General features: G+C 37.3%; 1 protein-coding gene across 1 annotated transcript in view; it reads left to right on the forward strand.

The window, feature by feature from the left end:
* The window catches only part of TTN (titin), a 281,733-nt gene that overhangs the window by 170,035 nt on the left and 94,486 nt on the right, over positions 1–17,212 (forward strand). Inside the window, 23 exon segments of the mRNA XM_032637061.1 lie at positions 113–252; positions 877–1,003; positions 1,097–1,360; positions 1,654–1,920; positions 2,061–2,324; positions 2,413–2,552; positions 2,712–2,838; positions 2,956–3,222; positions 3,343–3,609; positions 4,450–4,716; positions 4,809–4,948; positions 5,373–5,499; positions 6,292–6,434; positions 11,398–11,521; positions 12,055–12,321; positions 13,976–14,073; positions 14,760–14,928; positions 15,025–15,291; positions 15,398–15,664; positions 15,757–16,035; positions 16,127–16,535; positions 16,640–16,764; positions 16,867–17,133. Of these exon segments, the coding sequence (XP_032492952.1) occupies positions 113–252; positions 877–1,003; positions 1,097–1,360; positions 1,654–1,920; positions 2,061–2,324; positions 2,413–2,552; positions 2,712–2,838; positions 2,956–3,222; positions 3,343–3,609; positions 4,450–4,716; positions 4,809–4,948; positions 5,373–5,499; positions 6,292–6,434; positions 11,398–11,521; positions 12,055–12,321; positions 13,976–14,073; positions 14,760–14,928; positions 15,025–15,291; positions 15,398–15,664; positions 15,757–16,035; positions 16,127–16,535; positions 16,640–16,764; positions 16,867–17,133 (4,812 nt within the window).

Below are 17,212 nucleotides of genomic sequence, written 5' to 3' on the forward strand. Positions count from 1 at the left end.
AGATAAGTTTTGTATATGAGCCTGAGGCAAAACAATGTACATACACACACACACACAAAAGCATATTTAGGTTGCTGAAAGCCTTATGGTATTTCATCGTTTACCAATACAGATCGTGAAGTTGAATTGCTTAAACCAATAGAGGATGTTACCATTTATGAGAAAGAAAGTGCAAGCTTTGATGCAGAAATCTCAGAGGCAGACATTCCCGGAGAGTGGAAACTGAAGGGAGAACTTCTAAGACCCTCACCTGTGAGTAATTTCTAATTTTAAGTTGTTAGTCATATACACAAATGAACCTATCTACAAAACAGAAACAGACTTGCAGACATAGAGAACAGACTTGCCAAGGGGGAGGCAAGATCGGGGAGGGATGGATTGGGAGTTTGGCGTTAGCAGATACAAACTATTACATATAGAATGGTTAAACAACAGGGTCCTACTGTATAGCACAGGGAACTATATTCAATATCCTGTGATAAACCAGAATGGAAAAGAACATTAAAAAACGTATACATATGTATAACTGAATCACTTTGCTGTACAGCAGAAACTAACACAACACTGTAAATCAACTATACATCAATAAAAATAAAATAAGTTGTTAGTCATATAAAATAACTACATTCTATAATCAGGTTTGACGTTCAGATTTGGTTCAGTAATGATTGAGTTACTTCCAGCTTCTGAAGTGTCAAAGAGGGGAAGAAATTTGATGCATTATTTGTGGACAGCTCAGCAATTTTTTAAAAATTTTATGACAAAACACTTTTCCTTATTTTTATTAGTATTACAGTTATTTTTATGACTCTGCAGAAATCTGTATCTGAAACATTCTATCTCATTCAAATGCTAACTAAAACTGCCATTTTTCAGACGTGTGAAATCAAGGCAGATGGTGGCAAACGCTTCCTGACTCTGCTCAAAGTCAAACTGGACCAGGCCGGTGAAGTTCTTTACCAGGCACTTAATGCAGTCACGACTGCCATTCTGACAGTAAAAGGTATTGACCTTTAGAACTCGTGGAGTGTGCTCAACTTCATCTTATAAGTCCTCTGCATTCTGAAAAACCTCATTCTTAATGTTTGATTTTCAGAAATCGAACTTGACTTTGCCGTGCCCCTGAAGGATGTCACGGTCCCAGAAAAGCGACAGGCTCGATTTGAATGTGTCCTCACTCGAGAGGCAAATGTTATATGGTCTAAAGGACCTGATATAATCAAGTCATCTGACAAGTTTGATATCATTGCTGACGGAAAGAAACACATTCTTGTCATCAATAATTCTCAGTTTGATGATGAAGGGGTCTATACTGCTGAAGTGGAGGGCAAGAAGACCTCAGCAAGATTATTTGTTACAGGTGAGAGCTGGTGAGATCTGCCTCTAACATCCCATAGTTAGGCACATGAATGTCTGACTTTAAAGACAGAACACCAAGTTCTAACAGCTGTAAGTGACCATCGGCCCCATGACTTTATTTTCACATTGCCATCAAAACAACCCCCTTAATTTTTTTTTTAATGGAGGAGAGCTCCATTTGAAAAGGTGACTCAATAAATGCCACGTGAAACAGATTCTTTCTACCAGACAGATTAGAGTGGAATATTTCTGAGAACTAAATTGTATTTCTGAGCCTATTACCTTGCATTGCAGGTATAAGATTGAAATTCATATCACCTCTTGAAGATCAAACAGTGAAAGAAGGTGAAACAGCAACTTTTGTCTGTGAACTTTCTCATGAAAAAATGCACGTAGTCTGGTTCAAAAATGATGTCAAACTCCACACAAGCAGAAGTGTACTCATCTCATCGGAGGGCAAGCTTCACAAGCTGGAAATGAGAGAAGTGACACCGGATGATATATCCCAGATCAAAGCGCAGGTTAAGGACCTGAGCTCCACAGCAAATCTGAAGGTCTTAGGTATATGTGACCAACTATAACCAAAGAGCCAGTTTTTGGATGGTGGGAGTGGGTAATAGTTAAACATTTTGCAACCTGTAACTCTTTAATTACCTTTCATTTTCACGTTCTTCTGATCATCTGCTGAATGTCTTTTACAGAGGCCGATCCCTACTTCACTGTGAAATTACATGATAAGACTGGAGTCGAGAAGGATGAGATTATTCTGAAGTGTGAAGTAAGCAAAGATGTGCCAGTGAAATGGTTTAAAGACGGGGAAGAGATTGTACCTTCACCCAAATACTCTATCAAGGCAGATGGCCTGCGCCGCATCTTAAAAATCAAACAGGCAAAACTGAAAGACAAAGGCGAATACACGTGTGACTGTGGCACAGACAAGACAAAAGCAAACGTCACTGTTGAGGGTGAGTTGCGTAAAATTTTTAAATGTACCCTATCTGAACCTGCAGTTTATTTGTTCAGTCATTCGAACAAAAGTCTGTATAATTTCAGCCCAACTAATAAAAGTGGAAAAACCTCTGTATGGAGTAGAAGTGTTTGTGGGTGAAACAGCTCGCTTTGAAATCGAACTTTCTGAACCAGATGTCCATGGCCAGTGGAAATTAAAAGGAGAGCCTTTAACTGCTTCCCCTGTAAGTCACAATGATCTGATCACACAGGTGGGGGGCTTGCTTGGTTGTTGGTGGAAAATGATACATTTCTGGTATGAAATCTCTTGATTATTTGTAGGGATAACCAGTGATGAAAATGATGTTCTCCTTTCTCTTTCCTCCTCACCTCACTCCAAACAGGACTGTGAAATCATTGAAGACGGGAAGAAGCATATTCTGGTCCTTTATAACTGCCAGCTGGATATGACAGGCGAGGTCTCTTTCCAAGCCGCCAACGCTAAATCTGCAGCCAATCTGAAAGTGAAAGGTACACTCCACCTGCCAGCCAGCCTTCTGTATTTTCTTTGCCAGGCTTCCTTATGGGACCCAGAATTGATGAATGGAATCATATTCTGGCTTCATTCACACCCTCTTCTTTTTTCAGAATTGCCACTTATCTTCATCACGCCTCTCAGTGATGTTAAAGTCTTTGAGAAAGATGAGGCTAAGTTTGAGTGTGAAGTATCCAGGGAGCCCAAAACATATCGTTGGCTGAGAGGAACCCAGGAAATCACAGGTGATGACAAAACTGAGCTTATTAAGGATGGCACTAGGCATTCGCTGGTGATCAAATCTGCTGCTTTTGAAGATGAAGCAAAATACATATTTGAAGCTGAAGATAAGCACACAAGTGGCAAACTGATCATTGAAGGTAAACAGTTTTATCAGGCCAACTTTAATTGCTTTTTTTTTTTTTTTTTTTTTTTGCTTTTATATATCCTCCTTTAAGGACTGGAATTAATAAGGGTTGTTTTTTTTTTTTTCTTGATAGGAATCCGACTCAAATTCCTCACCCCACTCAAGGATGTAACAGCCAAAGAGAGGGAAAGTGCCGTGTTTACTGTGGAGCTGTCCCACGATAACATTCGTGTTCGCTGGTTCAAGAACGACCAGCGCCTGCATACCAGCAAGTTGGTCTCAATGCATGATGAAGGGAAAACCCATTCCATCGCATTCAAAGACCTCTCTATTGATGATACCTCTCAAATTAAAGTAGAAGCTATGGGTTTAAGTTCAGAAGCCAAACTCACTGTGCTAGGTAGGTGCTTTTTTTTTTTTCAATTTAATATTATTGCATTCAATTCATCAGAAATTTGTGGAGTATCTACTACATAAAATTCTTTCAAGGGTTATATTGCATGAAAGCAACACCTATCCTTAAGGAACTATCACATATATTGTTAGGCTTGTTTCTCAAATGTTTTTACCTAAAAATACGAGGATTTTAAAGGGATAGACTCTGGCTCACAAAATAGCCAGCTCAAATCAGAATTAAAATTCAGTTAATTATTGAGCCCTGTCATGTTTAAAATAGGGATATAAACACTTCTTCTCCCCTCACTTTATCAAAATTATTTCAGAAAAATGTTTTTCAAGTCCCTAGGAATCACAGAACTTACATTAATAAAGCTCATTGTTTTTCCTGGGCCCTTAATATTAGGCAGATTATATATAAAGCCTAACATATATAGAAACTATCAAAGGCAAACAATTGATATAAGAAAGACTAATGATGTGAATCTGAAAGCTTACAGGTAAACGAGGCATAAGAGATTTGCTAAGAAATTAAAAATTCATCTGAATAATGAAGGAACACATAATTAGGTTTGAAGCTAAATTTCATTGTATCTTTCAAACTACTGTTAATAAAATACTTCAAAATATAATATAGATGGATTAGATTTTGATAAATCCCAGGCATTGATTCTGTTTCTGACTTTTAGAGAACTTTTGAACATAAACATGTTAAATGTTTGTGGAAGCATGGTGCAATTTCTAAACATACCCAGATCTCTGTGAGCTGTCCCTTAAACTTTCCAAGAGACTGTCATCTCCTTAAGTGGTTAATAAAATTTTTTCACTTATGCTTTACTTGCAGAGGGAGATCCATACTTTACAGGAAAGCTTCAAGATTACACTGGCACAGAGAAAAGTGAAGTGATTCTACAGTGTGAAATTAGCAAAGCAGATGCACCGGTGAAATGGTTTAAAGATGGACAGGAGATAAAGCCATCTAAAAATGCTGTTATTAAGGCAGACGGCAAGAAGCGCATGCTAATCCTAAAGAAAGCCTTGAAATCAGATATTGGACAGTACACCTGTGACTGTGGGACAGATAAGACCTCAGGAAAGCTTGAGATTGAGGGTAAGGAAATTTCCACGAGTTTCACTCTTGAAGCTGTTGGAGTTATTTCTGCCAGAGGCCAATGACACATGCTGACCCTGCACTTTTTCTAGATCGGGAAATTAAACTGGTGCGACCCCTGTACAGCGTGGAGGTGATGGAGACTGAGACGGCCCGCTTTGAAACCGAAATCTCGGAAGATGATATCCACGCCAACTGGAAACTCAAGGGAGAGGCACTACTCCAAACACCTGTAAGGCTATTTCTGAACTTGTCAACACCTAGAGGAGCTGTATGAAATAGAAAAGGACAGGAGAAAAATCAGACTGCATGCAAGGCATTTAAAACATACCAGGTTCTTTACCAGACCTCAAACCAAAGAGAGCTATTAGGGTCTATGAATGGGCTTGGACAGGTACACTTGCAGTATTTTTGATCCAGCATAGTGGTATGAGGCTGTAGATATTCTGTGATGCTGCTAGTTGGTTCAAAATGATGTGGCTAAAATAAACACTGCCTTCATGAATAATATTCGTTCGCTTTCTTTCACAAAACACAAAATTATATAGTCGCCTCACCAGTTATTTGTAAATTCCTTTAATTAAGATATTATATCCTCAGAAAAAAATACCAAAGAAGATGACTTCCTACGAAAACTTTTCTTTCTTTGGGTACAGGAGTGTGAGATCAAGGAAGAAGGCAAAATGCACTTCCTTATTTTGCACAACTGCCGACTGGACCAGACCGGTGGGGTAGATTTCCAAGCTGCCAATGTTAAATCTAGTGCCCACCTCCGAGTGAAACGTAAGTATTATGTGTTTCTGCTGAAAACAAATTGTATAGTTCTGCAGCAAATGGATGTGAGTGAAATTAATTGGATTTATTCAATTAATTAGAAAACATTATTAAAGTATAGAAACTGGCTTTCTTGTACTTACTTTTTGTCATCCTCATACAACTGTGGTTCAGATTCTAAAGTTTTGGAAATTTCACTGACCTTGCCATTTGAACAAAAGAAAATTAAGTCAGAATCTCCCACTTCGTAATTCTTTCACTCAAAGTAGGTATTCATAGAAAAAGAATCTAACTCAGAACACTTAAAGACCCTTAAAGAAATCCTTCAAGTGGCTGTACAAGTATAGCACCATAAAGAAAAACTTTGCTGCGTGGGCATTTCAGACTCATCTCAGGCTAACATTTTTGGAAGGTGCAAAAGTGTTTATGGGTTGGGTAGGCTATGACATTGAGCGGCCCTTGTCCTCTCCCAATCAGAGGCTTGGTTATTTTGGAAGTCACATACCTTCCGTAGCAAGAGGAACTTGATGCCCGGCACAGAGACAGATGCAGCACTAATTTCCTGCTGACCTTGTATATATCAGAACGAAAGGGCCCCTACAGATACCCACTCTCAGGCCACTAGCTCTCCCCTTCTGGGCACCAAGGGGCCACGTTCACATGGGAGTGAGAACAGTGGGCAGTCCTGTGGCTCTTTCCTTCTTGAAGAAAGCAACCAGGGAGATTAATAACTAAATCTGTATTTATCCTTTTGGAATTACAAAATGAGTCACTCAAAGCTTTTTCCTTCCTCTCGCAAAGCACGAGTCATTGGTCTTCTGAGGCCTCTAAAGGATGTCACAGTGACTGCAGGAGAAACAGCCACCTTCCACTGCGAGCTGTCTTATGAGGATATCCCAGTGGAATGGTACCTCAGAGGGAAGAAACTAGAGCCCAGTGATAAGGTAAGAAGCAGGAGTGCGGTTGCCTTGCCTTGCTCTTCCTTTTCCCTCAGTTCTTTTCATCCTCACGTGTGTGTTGTTCTTTGCTTCCCTACATCCGTCTCCCTTTCCCTTTCTTTTCCCTGCTCAAGCCTGATTTCTGCTGAAATTGTAAAGCAGATTCTTCTCATTTTTGTTGGGTTTAACCTGATGATATTTTTACTGAAATGGAAATTAACATTTTAAGTACGATCAAGTTTTAGGTTTTTGAAGAAAAGGCAAACGCTCATTAGCTATCAGTGATAGTTTAATTCATCGAAAGACAGGAAGGATCAAAAAGGTTTTCTGATTCGATGCGTGCTAACGAGGGTACAGATTTAAGTTTTATGGCTAATTCTCTCCATGCTATCTAGTGTTCTGCATATAAGAAGATTAAGAGGAGAGGATGGAAATGCCATTTCAGGCAGTGGATCAAGTAGTTGAGATAACTTCTGGGCAGATATCTGCTCTTCAAGCATTTCTCCAAAGCTATTTTTAACCCTCAAGTGCTTTGAGCTGTGCCAATTCTGGAATGCAAGTGGACTATTTAAAGTGCAACGGATGGTGCTGGCAAGAAAGAAGGGCTCTGTGATTACCCACATGTATGAGCAAATATACTTTAAGAAGTTTTAGGGAATAACTAGCTTCTGGTGTTACCCCAAATTTCACCCGTAAGTAAAAATCAGAGTGATTATTCAGATAGGCCCAAAATACAGTTTACCCAAATTGAGCTCCGTATTTTGCCCCCTAAGACAGTGTGTGTGTCTAAATTATCTTTATAATTCACCATTAATTTTGAATTCTTGAAATAAAATTATACAAAATGCCCAACATGGGTTGGAAAGAAAGCACAGGGCATTTCATTGTTCTCTGTCAGTTTTTTTTCAATATTTTTAGAAAGAGTATCAAATGTGGCATCAAGCTCTCAGTTTAAATCAAGCTGTTAAGAATTATAGGAATGTAATTTAAAAGGGATTCAGTTTAACAAAGAGCCACAACGTTGATTAAAGTATTAGAAGGAAAATGCCTTTGAACAACTGCTCTCAAACAAACGAACAAACAAAAAAAACTAGTATTCTGCCAAAGTGATTGAAGGGTGATTCAGTTAACAGTCATCTGAGAGATAAAATCTGCCTGCTATACTGACAATAACGACCAGTTGATCTCCTTTGTTACCAAGGATAGAAAAAGCAGCCATATGTTCAAATTGCAGCAAGAGAATTAAGTTTGATATGAGGAAACTGTCCTCACCGTGAGGTCTTCTAAATACTGAACTGGGTGATGGAGGCATCTCCACCTTCAAGTTTGCTTTTTAAAAATATACATTTGTCCAATTAAGTGTGGTTTAACTGCTTTCATGTCTAAAGGCAGAGACTTGGTTGACTTCAAAATCCTTTCTAGATCTATAAAATCATGATTTGAATAAAGGAACACTGCTTAAGGACAAATGATATTATTCTTCTGCTACTAAATATTTTTTGCTCAAATTAAGAGCTTTTATTAAAGATCAGTCATTATTTCTAATGTAAAAACTACTATTTTATTTTATTTTTTATTTTTTTTAATTTTTATTGGAGTATAGTTGATTTACCATATTGTGTTAGTTTCAGGTGTACAGCAAAGTGCATCTGTTATACACATACATATATCCACTCTTTTTTAGATTCTTTTTCCATATAGGCCATTACAGAGTATTGAGTAGAGTTCCCTGTGCTATACAGGTCATTATTAGTTATCTATTTTATTTATAGTAGTGTATATAAAAACTATGCTATTTTAAATTAAAATGTAGACTCCTAAAAATCTGAGTTACATTTCTTTTACTAAAATACACACACACACACACACACACACACACACACACACACACACACACATACGCATTTATCTTATTGTCACGGAACCTTTTTCTCAGGTTAGAAAGGATCACCTTACTATAATTCTATTGGGCCTTTTTGTGTCTCTCTTGGCATAGGAATTTTAATCTTTTACTTTAGCCACCTAAAATACTTCAGCCTTCTGTGAACTTGCTCGTATATTATTAAAAGTCTCTTTTTATAAAGAACTGAAATATAAACTGTGAAATAAGTCATTTTACTACATTTTGCAGGTTTTGTTTAAATTAAGTCTATCAGAACAAACTAGCTATTATCAATTTAATTCAGGCCTTTCATCTTCACTTTGGTATAGTTTTTGGAGGCTAAACATTCTGTAACCAAACAAAGACACATTATTAGAATAGAAAATCAAAAGAGAAAATTTCAGAAATGAGTTGTGGTTTTTTTACCCCCTTTGGCCATCAGTCCAGGAAAAGACTGCTAAGTCCTAAATGGCCATTGAGAATTTTGTATTTAAACTTTAAGAGCTTGGTCACAGTCATAATGCCTATTGTATTATAGTAATATGCTTCCATTATAAGTTAACAATATTTTAAAGGAATAATCTCTAACATTATCTTCACATAATCTACCACAAAATCTTCAGCATTCATATTATTGTTTTATTTTTATAAGGTAGCTGTTAGTTTTTTGCCCTTTAACATAATCAGTGTATACTGTATATGAGCTATTTCCTAAGAACCGCTGTGTTCTGAGGCAAGTTCTCAGTAACAGAATATTCTAGAGTAGCCTCAGAGGAATTTCAATGATAAAGCAACATGTTAACAGATAAGACATATCTGTTGGTGGATTAGAATCTGAGATATGTTTTAAAATAGCCCTAAATTACAGTCCAAATTTTAAATTCAAAATTTATATTGAAACGTCATCACAGAAACAATTTTTCTCCCATTCAAGCACCATGTCCTTGAATAAGTAGCTGTGTTCCTAGGACATATCTTAATTATCTTCTCCTACTTATTCTCCCTTATTATGTTTTTGGCTTTCTCAATTATTAAGGTAGTTATATTAATAACCATGCCCAGCTCTTCACTAAGGAAAAACCTTTATATGAAATTTTATTCCCGACTCTTTTTTTTACACCAACATAATAAACAGTTCCACTGCTGAAAAATTTTGACATTATTCTTAACTGTAAGTGAACTCTGAAGCAAAGTCGATCTGTATGACAGGGCACAGTGTCTTATGGAATTTGGGATGGTAGAACTAGAAGAACCTCCAATTGTCTTATAATTTACTGTCAGGATGGCCCTGTCTGTAGCCTGATTTTCAATTGCACATGCCACAATTATGGGACCTAAAGGCAGCCCATATCAAGGCAGTGTATTCTTTTTTTGTTTTTTAATTATTATTTATTTTTGGCTGCATTGGGTCTTCGTTGCTGCGTCTGGCCTTCTCTAGTTGCAGCGAGCGGGGGCTACTCCCTGTTGAGGTGTGCGGGCTTCTCATTGCAGTGGCTTCTCTTGTTGCGGAGCTTGGGCTCTAGGCGCGCGGGCTTCGGTAGTTGCAGCTTGTGGGCTCTAGAGTGCAGGCTCAGTAGTTGTGACACACGGGCCTAGTTGCTCCGCGGCATGTGGGATCTTCCCGAACCAGGGCACGAACCTGTGTCCCCTGCATTGGCAGGTGGATTCTTAACCACTGTGCCACCATGGAAGCCCAAGGCAGTGTATTCTTTATGACAATTCATTTTCCTACAGTCTATACCCCTTCAAACCACCTAAGGTTGCATTTACAACAAGAATTTATCATCCAAATATTAACAGTAATGGCAGCATTTGTCTTGATATTCTAAGATCACAGTGGTCTCCTGTTTTAGCTAGTTCTGAAGTTCCTTTATCCGTTTGTTCACTGCTATGTGAACAATTGTAGCCCTGCCTGATACCTGATTTTACCAGTCATGAGGTACAAATACATGAAAGGGAAGAAGAGGCAACATCTTCATTTGTGTTTTTGAACAAAATTAAGAAATTGTACAAATTATTTTAATCACAGTTTAATTGGCTTGTGAAATAATTTTAATTGCTAAAATAAATGGGAAGAATTCCAGCTCATTGCAAGGCAAACACCTTGCATTTAGAACATAAGTTTACTTTCAACTTACTATATGCAATCAATTTTCCCCCTTCCTTTCATGATTTAGCTATTCTAAGTTCTTCCTTTATATATATAAACCCAGCAGCAGAATGGAGGCAAATATATATGTATACATATAAATACACACATATAAATTTGCCTAGGCATTTCAACATAAAAGTCCTCCTAGTAACTATGTAAAGGTAACTGAGAAACTATAGAAGCCTAAAATTTCCTTAAAAGATTCCAAACTATTGGTTAGAATTATTTTCAAATACACATATGCTATACAAATGATTATAAAACAACTTGGAGAGCACTATTTCAAACTGTTTACCTGAATGAACTAAATGCACCAAAATATATATATACACACACACACACACACACACACACATACATATATATATAGTAATGCCATTTCATATATTTTTTTCTTCCAGTTTTATTGATATATAATTGACGTACAGCACTGTATAAGTTTAAGGTGTACAGCACGATGATGTGACTTACGTATATCATGAAATAATTACCATAATGTTTCGTGAACATCCATTATCTCATATAGATATTAAAGATACAGAAAAAAATTTTTTTCCTATGACGAGAATTCTTAGGATTTACCCTCTTAACAACTTTCATATGTAACATAGAGCAGTGTTAATTATATCTATCATGTTGTACATTACATCACTAGTACTTATTTATCTTATAAACAGAAGTTTCTACCTTTTGACTGCCTTCATCCAATGACCCCCCATCCTCACCCCCCACCCCCAGAAAACAAAGATCTGATCTCTTCTTCTGTGAGTTTGTTTGTTTTTGAAGTATAATTGACCTATAACACTATATTAGTTCCTGGTACATAACATAGTGATTCTATATTTCTATAGATTTCAAAATGATCACCATGATAAATTTAATTACCATGCATATATTCTTAAACTGCACCTTTTTTTTTTTTTTTTCAAAATAAGGTGGTCACACGTTCAGAAGGAAGAGTTCATACACTTACTCTGCGGGATGTAAAGTTAGAAGATGCTGGAGAAGTCCAACTAGTAGCAAAAGATTTCAAAACGCAAGCCAACCTCTTCGTGAAAGGTAATCACATGGCTTATTTTTTAAAACATGTATAATGCAGAGGTTCATAAATAATGCCAACTCTCAACTATCTGTATATGGTAAATACCACAGATCATTAAAATTCACCAAATATCAGAAAGTCTAATTTTACTTTTTGGCTTAACAAAATAGTTCACAGACTACTAAAAAAAAAAAAGCCAAAATTGGCTAGAATAGGTTTTACTTCCTTTTTCCATCCCCACTGTTTTTACTGCATTTAAAAAACTGCTGGAGGAAGAATTATTATCAATAGGTATCTATCACTCTCTTAACCAAGAGTTGGCTGTTATTTCCTTGATGTTTCATATTCTCTAAAAATGCTTTTTCCTCTGTGTATAAAAATAATGATGAAACATCATTATTAGACGAAAACATCTGAGTGGAATCAAAACTTACAAATGAAACTTAAAAACAGAAAAGCCCTCAAGATACAAGAGGAAAATTGAGGAGGTGCTGAAACTCTTGGAGAAGGAAAGGAGAAGTACCTTGGCTAATTAGTATGATTCTTTCAGAACCCCCAGTTGAATTCACTAAACCTCTTGAGGACCAGACGGTCGAAGAGGAAGCCACTGCGGTATTGGAGTGTGAAGTATCCCGAGAAAATGCTAAGGTGAAATGGTTCAAAAATGGGACAGAAATTCTCAAAAGCAAGAAGTATGAAATTGTTGCTGATGGCAGGGTCAGGAAACTTATTATACACGGCTGCACCCCAGAGGATATTAAAACATACACTTGTGATGCTAAGGATTTTAAGACTTCCTGTAACCTGAACGTCGTGCGTAAGTATTCTTCTTACACAGCACTTTTCACTTGCAACTCTTTGATAACAACAACAAAAAAAAAAACCCCACTTTTTTGCATGCCCTTCTTGGCCTAACCACATTTCTTGGCAACTTACAGTATCGATACTGATGTAACATGATATTTTATGTGTTTAAAAAAAAGAGAGGTCCTTCCACTACATCTGGTCTGAGAAGGGCAGAGTGATCACTTTTTGCTATGCTTCTCACTGAGTAGTGAGAGATGTGCTCTTTGTCTACATGGGGTAAGCCTACTGCAGGAATATCTCAATACAGATGAGGACAAATTGAATTTAAAAAGACAAGAAGGGTGTCATAAAAAAAGAAAAAGGAAAGGAAAGGAAAGCCATTGCCACTTGGAAGGAAAATGAATTTTCAGGTATGAGGAACCACTAGAAAATGATCATGAAATTTCAGTCTGAATAGGAGCACACTGGAGGTCTGCTGTAATATGATAAAGCCCATTCACATAATGCTGTCTCTGAGAATAAGAATGGAAAAGAAGACGGAGAGAAGCCTGTATCCCTTGAGTCCTATAAATGAAGAGAGCACTAATGGTTTTTAGCACTACTTCTTCCTCTGGTGGAAAATAAAACGTCTTTTTTCAGAATGCCACATGCTAGCTCATTTTTTTCATTCATTCATTTGTCCAGCAATAATATTCTAGTGTCTTTATTTTTGTGCAGTATTTGCTATTGGTTTAGTTGCTTCCCATCTGTCAACAGCTCATAGTGGCTTTGATTGTGCTTCCATGCATCTTGGTCTGTTTTATTCTTTCCACTTTGTGGCTGTTCTGCTTTCGCTTATGACAGAATAGCTTCTTGGGTCTCCTTCTTCCCTTTGTTACCTACTTTATCTCTATTCTAAGAAGGCTCAGCAACAATGAGCATATCTTCAAGCCTATTAGCCAGCACTTGTGTCCCAGAATTTCATTGATCAAGAAAGGGCATCTTGGGAAGGACTCACAAGGAACCCTGAAAGAAGGAAGGGCATGTGGGCAGCTCTCCAATCCTATATATCCAACAACTTAATTCTGGAGATAAATGAAACCAGAGATTTAAAAAAAAAAATCACCCTTCCATTCAAAGCATGTTGTTTTGTCACACTAATGGACTTTATACCTGACTTATACGTGACCTCTTTGAAGCTGACACACAGCAAAAAAGCTGAATGTATGTGATTTCAATTGCAAGCTCATGTCTCTTAGCCATAGACAAGACTGATCATAGCTTTTCAAGCTGCACTATCATTGAATTCTCCTAATTTCTCAAAGATTATGCTGCCTGCCTTAAATAAGATAACGATTCTTTGCTACTGGTATTTCCTTTGACAATATCAACTTTCAACTCTGGAGAAGTATCAATGAAGATATTTCCTTCAGCTTTCCTTCAGAACTGAGCTGGCGATACTTAGATAGATAGATAGCAAGAATTAGTTGGACATATATTATGCCACATAATTTTATGAAAACGAAGAGATATGTAAAATGCAAAGTATCACAATGGAATGGCAGCTCCAAGTGATTTCCAAATCAGCTGTAGCCTGCTAATATGAAAAAGCCTGCAAAAGCACCACAGTATGTCAGAGTGAATTTCTAGAAACCTCACTGAATTCTGATGACCTTCTCTTACAGCTCCTCATGTGGACTTCTTAAGACCACTCACCGATCTTCAAGTTAAAGAAAAAGAAATGGCTCGGTTTGAGTGTGAAATTTCCCGAGAAAATGCCAAGGTCTGTGATTGTGTGGTTGCCAACTTGTGTTTTCTGATAACTTTGTTTACTTTTGGTCTGACCAAAATGAAAAAAACAAAAAAAAAATGAATCAAACATCTCTGTCGTCATCACTTTACTTTTAGGTTAATGATTATTACTTTAGTGTGAGATACATACTTGATTTAATTGTTCTCTTTTTAGTATTACTATTATTCGTTTGCTATTACTTGAAAAACACTGGCCTTGCAATCAGGAGATTTAGATATTATTAATTTGAACCATATGAAATTGATGTTTTCTTAGGTTAAAAACAATCAAATTAAAAAAACAACAATCAAATATCAGCAATTTCATATGTCTCGACTGAGTACTCCTGGTTGCCATTAACTACCATTGGCGAGTCGACTTTGAGTCCTGGAAAACAAAGGAGTTGGTCTGCATGAAATCCAAGGCCCTCTACGGCTCTAATACATGATCCCATTATTTTTAATAACTGATAATAGTATCACAGCTGCTCACTTAATAATTGAAGCAGTCTGTTCTTGTTTTTTGGGGTTTGGTTATATTTACCACTTTGGTTCTTCTTCATAATGTAAAGTCTTATTGACTGCTTTTAGAAAAGCTTAGGATCATAGTTCCTCTTAAGGACACACATGTGAAGGAACAACAGAACTGATAAAGGTATTTTTTTATCTTAAATATAGGTTCAGTGGTTTAAAGATGGTGCTGAAATTAAAAAGGGCAAAAAATATGACATCATATCTAAGGGAGCAGTCCGCATTCTTGTCATCAACAAATGTCTAGTGGCTGATGAAGCAGAATATTCCTGTGAAGTAAGGACGGCGCGAACTTCCGGCATGCTGACAGTCCTGGGTAAGAATGAAGTCTTTCTTTGCAGGAGTATATGTGTTGGGAAAAAAAAAAATTCCAGTTTAATTCAGTGTTTTTTGTTTTTAATTCTTCTTGCAGAAGAAGAAGCTGTCTTTACAAAAAATCTTACCAACATTGAAGTTAGTGAAACAGACACTGTAAAACTGGTTTGTGAGGTCTCCAAGCCCGGAGCAGAAGTAATTTGGTACAAAGGGGATGAAGAGATCATTGAAACAGGAAGATATGAAACACTTACTGTTGGACGAAAGAGAATCCTGATCATTCAGAATGCTCACCTGGAAGACACTGGCAACTACAACTGCCGACTCCCAAGTTCTCGAACCGATGGCAAAGTCAAAGTTCATGGTATGAAAATTACAGTGAATACTATTGTATTTTAAGAAAACCATACCTGTTGCATGTAAGGTACAAATGCTTAATATTTCAATATCTTGCAACTTTTTCTTTCCAGAACTTGCTGCTGAATTTATCTCAAAGCCTCAAAACGTTGAAATACTTGAAGGAGAAAAGGCTGAATTTGTCTGCTCTCTATCAAAGGAAAGCTTTGCAGTCCAGTGGAAGAGAGATGATAAGACACTTGAATCTGGAGATAAATATGACATAATTGCTGATGGCAAAAAGAGGATCCTAGTTGTGAAAGATGCCACATTACAAGATATGGGCACTTATGTAGTCATGGCTGGGGCCGCCAGAGCAGCGGCTCACTTGACAGTAATTGGTAAGTTTGTTTGTGCTTCTTGGATTTACTTATATTTGCATCTACCACATTAGTACTTCTTCATACTACAAAATCTTGTTGATTGCTTTCAGAAAAACTCAGGATCATAGTTCCTCTGAAGAACACCCGTGTGAAGGAACAACAAGAAGCTGTCTTTAACTGTGAGGTCAATACCGAAGGTGCCAAAGCCAAATGGTTCAGAAATGAAGAAGCCATATTTGATAGTTCAAAATACATTATTCTCCAAAAAGACCTGGTCTACACCCTCAGAATTAGAGGTGCACAATTAGATGATCAAGCCAACTATAATGTGTCCCTGACCAATCACAGAGGTGAAAATGTTAAGAGTGCAGCCAATCTAATTGTAGAAGGTAAGTCACTTATTTGACATTAGAGATTTAAAAAATCAATTTCTATGATGAAAACAATTAAAATCAACACTCTTCTTCTCCTTTCCAACAGAGGAAGACCTTAGGATCACTGAGCCTCTTACAGATATTGAAACAATGGAGAAGAAATCTGTCACATTCTGGTGCAAGGTGAACCGTCTCAATGTAAGACTGAACTGGACCAAAAACGGAGAAGAGGTGGCTTTTGACAACCGTGTTTTATACAGAATTGATAAATATAAGCACTCTCTAATCATTAAAGACTGTGGCTTCCCAGATGAAGGTGAATACATTGTCACTGCTGGACAAGATAAATCTGTTGCTGAACTTCTCATCATAGAAGCCCCTACAGAATTTGTGGAACACTTGGAAGACCAGACAGTCACTGAGTTTGACGATGCTGTCTTCTCCTGCCAGCTCTCCAGAGAGAAAGCAAATGTAAAATGGTACAGAAACGGGAGAGAAATCAAAGAAGGCAAAAAGTACGTGAGAGCTTCTCAGTCTCTATTTCTGTAGCTATATGTACAAGTTTGCCAATTTAGTGGTCATTATGCAAGCTAACCAATAATTCAATCTCTTCTTTTAGATACAAATTTGAAAAAGATGGCAGAATACATAGACTCATTATAAAAGACTGCAGGCTGGATGATGAATGTGAATATGCTTGTGGAGTAGAAGACAGGAGGTCTCGAGCTAGACTCTTTGTGGAAGGTACATATTAAGTGAAAGGACGATTTTTAATTCTCGTACGTTTTTAAATGTTGTTAATCCCAATACAAACATGTTTGTATTTATTTCACATTTTCTTTTCAGAAATCCCTGTTGAGATCATCAGGCCTCCCCAAGACATCCTTGAAGCCCCTGGTACTGATGTTGTCTTTTTAGCTGAGCTCAACAAAGATAAGGTGGAAGTCCAGTGGCTAAAAAACAACATGATTATTGTCCAGGGTGACAAACACCAGATGATGAGTGAAGGAAAGATACACAGGCTACAGGTCTGTGACATTAAGCCCCGTGACCAGGGTGAATACAGATTTATTGCCAAAGACAAAGAAGCCAGAGCTAAGCTTGAACTGGCAGGTAAGTCCCTTTCTTTTATTTTCAAACATCCTTACAATACCACAGATGCTGGGTAGGTTTCAGATTTCACAGTTAATTA

This window comes from Phocoena sinus, chromosome 7, assembly GCF_008692025.1.
Source record: "Phocoena sinus isolate mPhoSin1 chromosome 7, mPhoSin1.pri, whole genome shotgun sequence".
Taxonomy (NCBI): domain Eukaryota; kingdom Metazoa; phylum Chordata; class Mammalia; order Artiodactyla; family Phocoenidae; genus Phocoena; species Phocoena sinus.